Genomic DNA, 11,139 nt, shown 5'->3' on the forward strand with positions numbered 1-11,139 from the left:
CGGGATTGTAGTGGATTTAATTGGTGCTACACGATTTCTAGATACTAGAAGTTGTACGCCAGTGGCTCCGACACTATTTGATGACCGAATGTACACACAAGCGCCGTACGCCTTTTCAGAAGCATCGGTAAAGACATGTACTTCGTGTGTAATAGAGTCTTCAAGTATCTTGGCTTCGACAACGCACGGACCCACCAAGCCCAGTGGGTCGAAAATCTGACTGATAACAGAAAGGACATGGCGTTTGGGGATTTTACTAGTAGACGTAATATTAATTGTGTATGTCAGTGAATCAGAGTCACAGACCCAGTTAAGTCCTAGGGTTTTAGACTGTGAACAGTTAAGGTGCTGCTCTGAAAAATGTAAAATATTATATGAATCATTATTAACTTTATTCGAATTTATTTGCTTTAAGATTTCCAAAGTATTTGATCGCCATTTGCGTAAATTAAATTTTGCTGAAGAAAGAACCGATTTAACAATTTTTGTGACTTCTACAGTGTCGGATATTGTATTGCTTCCACTAAGAAAGTCGTCGACGTAAAAGTCACGCCGTATGGCGCACTGTGCGCGACTATCCTCAATGTTATCAGCCAGACTCACCAAACACTTGGTGGCCAAATAGAGAGCAGACGCAGTACCGTATGTCACTGTACTTAATGTGTAAGTCCTCAGAGGTTCTGAGGGATCAAAGTGGAAGACAATTTTTTGAAGGGAACGCTGGTCTGGACTAAGCTCAATGGCTCTGTACATTTTCTCTACGTCGCCTGTTACCACGTATCTATGCTGAAGAAAGCGTGTTAATATGGAAAACAGATCGTCTTGCAGTACCGGACCGACCATCTGAATGTCGTTAAGAGACACTCCCGTACTAGTAGGAGCTGATGCGTCGAAGACTACGCGTAGTTGAGTAGTGGTACTGGAATTCCGAATGACGCCATTATGTGGAATGAAATACTTTGTCACGGATTGTGATTCGACAGAGGAAGTACAGTCGGCGTCTAATGTCATGTGACCTAAGCGCTCGTACTCTAGCATAAAGTTATAATATTTGGTTTGAAAGGATGGATCACGCTTAAACCGTTTCTCTAGAGATAAAAAAGGATTACTAGCATTTACGTAGGATTGTCCTAGACAGCTTGGATCGCCCTTTAAAGGCATTTTAACAACAAACGCACCATCGTCATTACGGACGGTGGTTTGCGCGAAAAGTTGCTCACACATTATCTCTTTAAGAGAGTGCGAATGTTTGCTTGAGATGGTGTCAAGCTCCCAAAATTGAGTAAAGTCGGGAGTGACATGGGAATGATGGCAAAGATTATTAGATGCATAGAAAATAGAACTAGATTGATGCGAAATACTACCAGATACAAGCCATCCGAGTTTAGTCTCGCATAATTTAGGTAAGTTTTTTCCTAAGTCTATTCTGTTGCTGCCTAAGACATTCCAGAAAACTTCAGCCCCTACCAGGATGTCGACGACCGACGGAACATTAAAGTTCGGGTCTTCCAGTTTAAGACCTGAAGGAATAGGGACATGCTTGTACATGTGTACGAATGAAGACGGGAGTACCTTTGTAATTTCAGGTATAAGATGACAATCAATATCTACAGTGAAGGCACAGCATAAAGACTCTATTGATAGGTGACAAGACTGTGTACTGGTGGATACAAGATTATTAATACCCGTTACCTTGGTACTCGTACCGCGTCGTAACAAACCCAGTTTCTCCGATAAATTATCCGTTATAAAGTTTGCCGTGCTGCCGTTGTCCAGCAAAAGACGCGCAGTGTACTGCTTATCACGGCAGTCACCTTCACGACAGCTGTGGACAGTAAAATATGCGCAGAAGTGGCAAGCTGCATAGTATTGGCTGAAAGCACAACATTTGAAGAAGAAGGTGAAGCAGAAAGTAAAGCAGAAGGCAATGGATTGGCACAAGATTTAGGCTCATTATTTTCTAAATGCAAAAGCATATTGTGCTTTACTTTGCAATATTTGCAACGTGAAAATGGACACTTTTTAGGAGTGTGGCCAAAGCGTAAGCAATTTAAACACACATTGTATTCGTTTGCCTTTTTGATGCGATCTTCTATAGATAAGCTTCTAAAAGATTCACATTTATATAATGTATGTGCTTGGGAGCAGAGTGGACATTTATTATTATTATTAGACTTTTTTATTATTATGTTATTAGTACTAGTTTTATTTAAATTACTATTATTTAAGGCTACAATAGTACTCGAACCTGAAAGATTACAGTTAGACTCCACTGATTCTAACCAGTCCGCTTTTTTGCCTAAAAAGGTACAAAATTCTGTTAAGGTAGGATCATCTTTTAAATTATTATTCTCCTTGTTCTTCCCATTCACGACTAGTCATTAAATCTAATTTTTTACACATGAAATAAATAATTATGTCATCCCAATATTGAGAGGGCCTTTTTAACGTGGTAAGTGCCCTAATATTTTTATTAATCACATCTACCAGATTTCTAATGGGCTCACTTGACTCTTTTATAATTGAGCCTGCAAATGAGGCAAGGCGGTTGTTATTGTACCGCTCACACAACAGGTTCCACGCAACATTATAATGACTTGCTTTAAAATCGAAGTTTTTAATAATTAAAGCTGCGTTTCCTTGTAGTGAGGCTCGCAGGTAGTGGAACTTGTTAATATCACTTATTGTTTTATTATCATGAATCAGTGACCCAAACGTATCTCTAAACTCAAGCCAAGATTGGTAGTTCCCATCGAAATGAGGCAAATCTATTTAAGGCAAACGAACAAAACCATTTCTAAATGAATTGTGTGCACCTGAGTCAGCATCTTTGAAGCCCGCCTCCAATCCTGCAACGTTGGACGAAACGCCAAGCAAGCTGCGCGTGAGTGCCACGAGATTGAAGAACTGGCGGTCGAAGTCCTCTCGCTCAGTAAACGCGGAATCGGCGTCGTCGGCAAGCACCTCAATTTGTGTCTGCTAATCATCAAAGTCGGCGTGTAAGGCCTCGAACTTATTGAAACGTTCTTCTAAGTCTAAGCGCTGCAACTCAGATACTGCGGAACTACTCTTAACTAAGTTTAAATAATTGCTATAGAGAGTGACCTTTGATTTAATTGAACTACGTTTCTTAGTCAATGTTTTCAACTCAGCCATTTTAGAGAGAAATCACAGCAATACTAATGATAATAATGAATAATAACTGCAAAACAGCTGTGCGTGAACAAAAGGTGTCGATAATCAATGTCAAGGTCAACGACTCGACACAGGTTATAAAGCAATAAGCCAATGACTAAGCGTTTTTTCAACGAAATGTTCGTATTTAAATATGCAGTGCAATTTTAAATAAGAAGAAACACTAAAAGGAAAGCGTGAGGGCAAAATTAAATATTCACCGAAGGATTTGGAAAATAGAATAACGATTTTCGGGTAAGAAAAGTGTGAAAAAAATAACTAATTGGAACGGACTCACTCAAAGACTGTATTATACTCCCAAATAGTGACTCCCACGATGACGATGCAAGCTGATACAGGAACGAATTCGTTGTTAATCTTCTCGGCCACGTTGTACTCGCGAGCGGTCAAAGTCCGACGGCCCGCACGACGACGATGTTAATTATAGCAAAACTGGTATAATTATATTTGCACGATCGAAAGACCAATATGAGTGGGCTCAGTCGGGTCGATACAACAAAGGCAGTGGACTGTATAAAGGTTTATTACTGTAGTAACAATAGTAGAACAATGAAATGCCCGTTGGTCAGCGCGTCCGTGAACGAAGTGAGTGGTAGGAGGCACCGCGACGCGTGAGCGGCCGGCGTTCAGCCCCACTCCCCGCGCCTGCACCGGTGTCGCCTACACGCAGTGTGATGCGCCGACAACACACACTCTAGATACACAACTTTACATCATCACACAATGTTTTCAAGCTCCCAAAACACGAACTTTCATCTCCAAATTCATGACAGCCACTTTTGTACCCCTTTACTTAATTCCCTTTCTACAATTATTAAATGATGTAACGGTTTACTCACGCGTATTTATCGGGGTAGCCCTTTCTACAATGTCTAATGATATTATAGAATATATAAGAAACGTCGACGACGTTTCTGTATCAGATGCTCGTGTCTGTGCTCCCGAGCAAACTAAGTTATTTATAGGTAATCTAAGTGCATGCTATACAATTTTAACACAAAATATTCGATCCATCAACCGTAACTACAAAGAAACTACCTAGAAACTCTTGTCCACCGTATAGACTTCGACAGCGATTTTCTGGTTCTTACTGAATGTTGGTTGTCATGTAACAGCAGCTGTCGAATATCCGCACTACCTAACTACACTTCGTACAGTACGTTGTATACGCGAAATAATCCTTGTTAGCCTCCTGCGAAGAACCTGACCTTCTTGGAGTAGCCTCAGGTTTACTTATAAAGCTTGAAACTGACATAAATTTTTCACTTTACCTACGAGAGGCAACAACTGTTTAGACCATCTTATAATACGAACCAAGACAAAAACTATGACACTAGTATATAACACCACAGTGACTGATCACTGCTCTTCCCTTTTCTCACTAAATAAAAATAAATTAAAACATACAGCTCAAAAAACTTATTCAAAAATAGATTACGAGGCACTAGACACCTACATGGAAAATCTTGACTTTAATCTCCTGTAGGTCGTTGTGTGTAAGGATGGATGCTCGTAAAGAATGTAGTCGAGACGTATAGAAGTTTGAAGAAACAGTTTATTACGTTATACAGTTCAGTTCACAACACAAAAGAGTTCCACATGAAGAGAAGGAGTGGTTGAAGTATATTTAGATGAACAGAAAGCAAAGCAGATAGTAATAAAGACAATAATAAATAGCGAAATCGTTTAGCGTAAGCGCGGCGCAGCTAGTAAGCATACAGAAGTATTCAAAGCGGTGGCAATAGGCTAACTGCAGGCGGTTCAATCTTAGTACAAAAAACTGGGGAAATCAGTGGTTACAACGATACTAATTCACGATGTGTCTGTTAGTCCTTAAGCGAACAAGTAGGAAGGTGTTTTCTTATTTTGTCGGGTTATAACGGGTATGGTACTGACTCTGGATACCAGATGGCGGCTCTGCACTAATGTTCACTAAAATTCCAACAGATGTCACTAAACAGAATCTAACACTGACAATTTATTGAGAGGCAGATTGCTACTAAAAGAGTAGTTTTTATTTTATTTGCCGGAAAATATTATTAATTTGTTCAAAAATTTTATTAATATAAATTTGTTAATAAGACATTTGATTGTTAGAGGGAAATATTATCAAATAATCCGAAAATGTTAAACAATATCTATCCAAACTTTACTCCATGAGATTATGGTGATGGTAGAATTTTGTTGGTGGTCTATTTTTCAATAAACTGGTACCCCCAAATGCAAATGTCTACTAATGCCTGACGCTCGCGCCGGGTTCATGTGATATTTTTGTGTTCGTGTTGTGTTCTTTCTGTATGTCGTTGTTCATTTGTCGTTGAGTTGAGCAAAAGTTCCTCCGGCTAACCCACAATTGTGACCAGAAAGGAATTTAGTGTTCCGTCTCCATTCCTGTAATTGGTTTATTTGAAATAAATGCTATGAGTTTGAGTTACTTAATGAAATGTTTCATTTCTAAATCCTTAATGTCCTACAGCATAGCCGTTCCATCCATAAAATTTTAATAAAAGTACCTGTACGTACGTACGCATAGCCTCTATTTATATGTGTATAGGTATAGCTATAGTTATAGACATAATGAGTAATGATTCCAACTCCTGATAACAGATGGCTAGCATCTAAGCGTAGGTGGTTACCCATTTTAATGCCGAAGATTGGTCTCTATTACAGTATATCAGAATGTACTCTGTGGCTAACTGGTTGGCGGTTCTCTCGCTCGCACCTGACGGCCGGTACATGAGCGCAGGATCTCGCTCGCACCCGCGGGCGAGTGCGCCGGGCCGACCAGTCCTTAAACAATAGGCGGCGTCATAGCTGCGATCGTGCAACTGATAACAAACTACTACTAATACATAAGATCTGTTTGTCTGGTATTTTATTGATACAGAATTTTGTAAATATGTATATAAAAATGATTCTATATAATGCAATGCGCTTAATATGTTTATGTTTGGTAGTTAATAAGTTATTTATTTTATATTATATATGTATATAATTTTAACAATTTATTTTATTTAACTAATTTAATAAATACATGAGATATTTAATTGACACATAACATTTGCCAAATATTTTACTGTTACTAATTTTGACAATATTGAAAATTATAAAGTTAAGTGGGCACTACACCCCTTTACCTTGTATCGGATCCTAACATTGCTGTAGTATATCCTTCAATACCTATTGTCGGCTCTTAGTCGCGCGTGCCCTCTCACTTCACCGCCCACAGCTGACTGAGCTGTTTACGGCCGCACGCGCGCCAGAGATGACATAATGCTTCCTTCTCTTTCACTCACATACACTACATCCCTTCCTTATTTTTATTTTTTTCAAAATCAATAAAAGATCAATCAATAAAATAATTACTAGTTTTATTATACTCCTAATTACTGATTTAAATCAACATCAATCTCCTCATTGTATCTTTAATTCTGGTCTTCTATGTAATTAGTCTTATCGTCTCCCACATCCTCTTCAGAACTCTCTTCTACTGCAATTTCTGAATGTTGTCCTTCGGTTTCTTTATTCATCGATTTCCATTCCCCCTCTACTTTCTTTAGATGCAGTATGTTTCGTCTCAACTGTTGTCCAGTTTCATCATTCTGTACTTCTACGTCTCCACCGGTTTTAGATTTTACAGTATACGTAGTAGTATCAAAGTTTAGACTCAATTTGTTAGATTTATTGGTATTCTTAACATACACTTATCTCCTATCTCTAATTCAACTTCACGTGCTCTTCGTTTTTTATTAGCATATTCTCTCCCTTTTTCTTTTTGTTCTTTGTCTTTATCCCTTACGTCAAAATCCTCAACATTTTGTTCAGCATAATCTATCATGGGGATCTTGTCCTTAAACTTCCTTTGAAAAAATAGCTCTGCCGGTGATTTTCCAGTCACACTATGTGGGGTGGAATTGTACATCGTCAAGTACTCTACCAGTGCTTCTCTCCAGCTTTTTCTTTCCACTTGACATATTTTGAGACGCTTGAGGATATCCCGGTTCTGTCGCTCCACTTCCCCGTTCTGTTGTGGCCAGTAAGGTATTGAATTGAATAGTTTTATATCATTTTCATGACAGTAAGTCTTGAACTCTGCCTTAATGAATTGCTTTCCGTTATCAGAAGTAATGGAAACAGGATGTCCTAGACGGCTAAAAAACTCTTTTAGTAAACGGATCATTTCCTTGCTGCTTATGTCTCGACAACTTTTAATTTCCTTGTACCTGGAGTAGTAATCAATCACCACCAATAGGTGATCGCCACTTGGTAATGGACCTAAAAGATCTATAGCGATATCAACCCAGGATTGGGTAGGTAATTCTCTCCTTTTGAGTGGGTGCGGAGGGTTTGGTGCCGATACTAGCGTACACCCTTTACAGGATCGTACTAATCTTTCCACGTCCTTATCATACTTGGGCCACCACACTTTCGCTCTAAGTCTCAACTTCATTGCGACTATTCCAGGATGGCCCTCGTGGGCAGCGTCCAAAACAAGTCGTCGTAATTGTTTTGGTATAACTATTTTAGTGCCTCTTAGCAATATGTCCCCAAAGAAACAATACTCGTTCTCAAATAGTTTGTAGCTCTTCACTGAATCATCCCATTTCCTGTTATATATGCCTTGTTTTACTTTTTGTATGTCAATGTCGGTTCTCGAATGTTCTTCAATATCTTTTATCGATACAGCTATTGGTCTAGCATGGTCAATTATATCCTGAACGTAATCTTTTTGCTGAGTTTCGTCATGCTTAAATGTACACAATCTGGACAAGGGGTCGGCTATGTTATTTTTCCTGGACGGTATATAACATTATATTTATAGGATTGAAGTCTCAGTATCCAACGTTCTATCCGTGCACAGGGTTTGGACTTTGGACCAAATATGACCTCAAGAGGCTTATGATCCGTGATTAAGTCAAACTCCTTGCCGTACAGAACATATGAAAGTGCTCCACCGCCCACACCAGTGCTAAAGCCTCTTTTTCGGTTTGGCAATACCGACGTTCGCAATCACTAAGTGTTTTGTTTCCAAACGCAATAATGCGTGGACCACTTTCATTTGTTTGTACCAGAATTGCTCCAAGTCCGACCGGACTAGCATCTGCAAATACCATGGTTTTATCGTCTACATTGTAGTACCCTAAATTTGGTATGTCACTCAAAGCAGCCTTTTAAAGCACAAAAAGCTGGTTTTGCTGACTTTTCCCCCAACAATCCCTTATATCAGCGTTTCTGGCTGATCCTTGGCGAAGCAATTGCTTCAATGGCTCTGTGAGGGTAGCCATATTTGGAATCCATTTTCCAATATAGTTAATAAGCCCTAAAAAGCTTTGTAGTTCCGAAATATTGTTCGGGGTTCTAAAATCTTTTATAGCCGATAAATATTTATTTAGTGGTCGAACTCCTTCATCAGACAATTCGTGTCCTAGAAATTGGACTTTCGTTGTTGCGTAGATACATTTATCTTCCCTTAACATTATGTCATTTGCCTTTAATGTTTCAATTACTTCTTGCAATCGTCTGTCATGTTCTTGCTTGTCCTTTCCATAAACTAAAATGTCGTCGATGAAATTAACGACCCCTTCACATTCTATTAACACTCTGTCGAGTGTTTTTTGAAACATCTCCGGCGCACAGGTTATACCGAACATTAATCTTTTAAAACGGTATAATCCCTTGCCAGAAATAAATGTGGTAATGTGTCGTGAGTCGGGCACAAGCTCCAATTGATGAAAAGCATCTTTTATATCCAATTTGCTAAACATTTTAGCGTTTTGGATCTTCGGTAGCAGCTGTTCCATCGTTGGTAATGGGTGATTTTCTCGCTTAATTGCCAAATTTGCGCGTCTCATGTCGATACAGAGACGGACATCGCCATCTGCTTTTAAAATCGGCACAACCGGGGATATCCACTCTGACGGTCCTTCTACCTTTTCTATAATATATTTTTGTAGTAGCTCGTCTATTTTGGTATTGATTTTCTCTTCTAAGGGAATTGGTATACGTCGGTAAGGCTGTATGACTGGTTTTATGTCCTTATCTATTGGTATTTGTATTTGAACATTTTTGAATTTTGGAAAGGGTGTCATCTCAACCTGGTTTATGTCCAATCCTAATTTTAGCACACCTAATGCAATAGCAGTTATTTTGCCTAGTAAATTACGTGTCCCTTTTTCTATGACATAGAAGGTAGCGTTTTGTGATTTTGTTCCAACACGGATATCCGCAGTAAAGGACGTCAATAGTTTGAGAGGGACTTCACATCCATATGCTACGAATGTCTTTCCTGGATTCTTTACTTCTTTTCCTGTCTTTAAAACGTTTTCTTTTATTTCTTTCCAAGTTTTATCTGTTATTAAATTATGTTGACATCCTGAATCAATGAGCATCTCTACTCGAGTTCCACCTACATGACAAGCGAGCGTATCATTATGCAGAACATTAAAAACGTAATCGATTTTATCTTCTATCGCATTCGCCTGTTTTATATCTTCGACTTTGTGATTTGACTTCTTTCTTTTCGCCTCTGCGCTTCTATCTGATTTGTTCGCTTCTTCATGACTTCGTTTTTGGCCCGTTCCTCTGCATTGAGCCTGGAAATGTCCCACTTTCTTGCATTTGATACAAATTTTACCTTTAGCTGGACACTTCGCATCATACGCTAGGTGATTCCAGCTACCACATCGGAAACACTCCTTTTTATTGTTCTTCATAAATGGCTTGTCCTTCTCTCGTATCTCAATTTTGTTTACAGTGTCCTTTCCCTTCTGGCTAAAATCACCCAATTGTCGTTCCACTACTTCTAAGGTATTTGCCTCGGTTATCACTTCAGTTAAAGTAATTTTTTCTCCTGCACGAAGTACTTTCTTCCTCAGTTCTTCCGATGAACACTTCTCAATTATCTGATCAATTAAATTGTCATCCACATCCGTAAATTGGCATTTTAGCACTTGTTGCCTCAGACGGACCAAATACTTCTCAAATTTTCTCGTTTTCTTCTTGTGACATTTGTCTGAAAAGATGTCTTTCATATCGTTTATTTTGCTTGGGTGCGAAGTATTCATCCAACTTTTTGATTGCTACTTCAAATACATCTTGACCAGCTTCATTCGACGTGATGTAACCACCGGGTATATTAAACAGTACTTCTTGAAGTTCTTGTCCTCCCCAATGTAACAAACTTGCGCGTTTTTTAGAACTAGTAGTAACATCTGCAGCTTCCAGGTAAATATATAAACTCCTCTTCCAGCGTTCCCATCTAGCTCCAACAGAACCTGCTTCGCCATCGCACTCGAATTTTTCTAATGTAAGACTTGACATTATTGAATCTGTGAACAAGGAAAGGAATAAAGAATGTCTCATCTTGGTTACCAAATCGGCATCATCCTTTGAACAACCTGACACATTCATTATTCATTCCTTACAACCTCTCTTTTCAACACCATGTAAACTGTTATTAATCTTCGGTAAACGGGCGTCACCCATAAAAACAACACGTCAAGGGCACCACCCGCACAAATATCACAGGGCTTCACCCGTATAGCTTCTACATCAACATTCTGATACACCTCAATTGCATCGCATTTGGTACTTACGGGCACACTGTCCGTATATAATTACTTTAAGTCCTTGCAGGCATCACCTGTTTGCGGACTACCAAGCATCATCTGGTAACATCACTCGTACATTTTGAAGTTGAAAGAAATCACGTTCAAAACCCGTGTACTTCATAAAATAATAAATAATTAGACATCCGTAGCGTAGGTGCAATAAGATCATACCTACATCTTTATACATTTCAACAGTACCTATTTGCACACATTTTAAACCTGGAATCGAACCAGGCCTCGTGGGCAAAACAAAAATTTTATTATTATGTGCATAATATGTTAATCACCCATCACTTCACTATCATACATAATTTACCAGTATTCAAAGCAAAAA

At 38.9% G+C, this 11,139-nt stretch overlaps 1 protein-coding gene across 1 annotated transcript; it reads right to left on the reverse strand.

The window, feature by feature from the left end:
• Positions 1-6,620: 6,620 nt before the first annotated feature.
• Positions 6,621-10,992, reverse strand: LOC113494065 (uncharacterized protein K02A2.6-like). Its single transcript, XM_026872202.1, has 6 exons — positions 10,977-10,992; positions 10,377-10,523; positions 9,830-10,207; positions 9,115-9,235; positions 6,898-7,988; positions 6,621-6,811 (listed from the first exon to the last, which is right to left on the reverse strand). Exons 1-6 carry the CDS (start codon positions 10,990-10,992, stop codon positions 6,621-6,623), a joined length of 1,944 nt encoding a protein of 647 aa, XP_026728003.1.
• Positions 10,993-11,139: the final 147 nt, after the last annotated feature.

This window comes from Trichoplusia ni, chromosome 5, assembly GCF_003590095.1.
Source record: "Trichoplusia ni isolate ovarian cell line Hi5 chromosome 5, tn1, whole genome shotgun sequence".
NCBI classification, from domain to species: Eukaryota; Metazoa; Arthropoda; class Insecta; order Lepidoptera; family Noctuidae; genus Trichoplusia; species Trichoplusia ni.

Coding starts and splice junctions, on each gene's coding strand:
- LOC113494065 (XM_026872202.1), bottom strand. Junction 10,208..10,376: donor TAGTTCTAAAAAACGCGCAA/GTTTGTTACATT, acceptor ACATCTTTTCAG/ACAAATGTCACAAGAAGAAA. Junction 9,236..9,829: donor TGCGAAGTGTCCAGCTAAAG/GTAAAATTTGTA, acceptor AAATACCAATAG/ATAAGGACATAAAACCAGTC.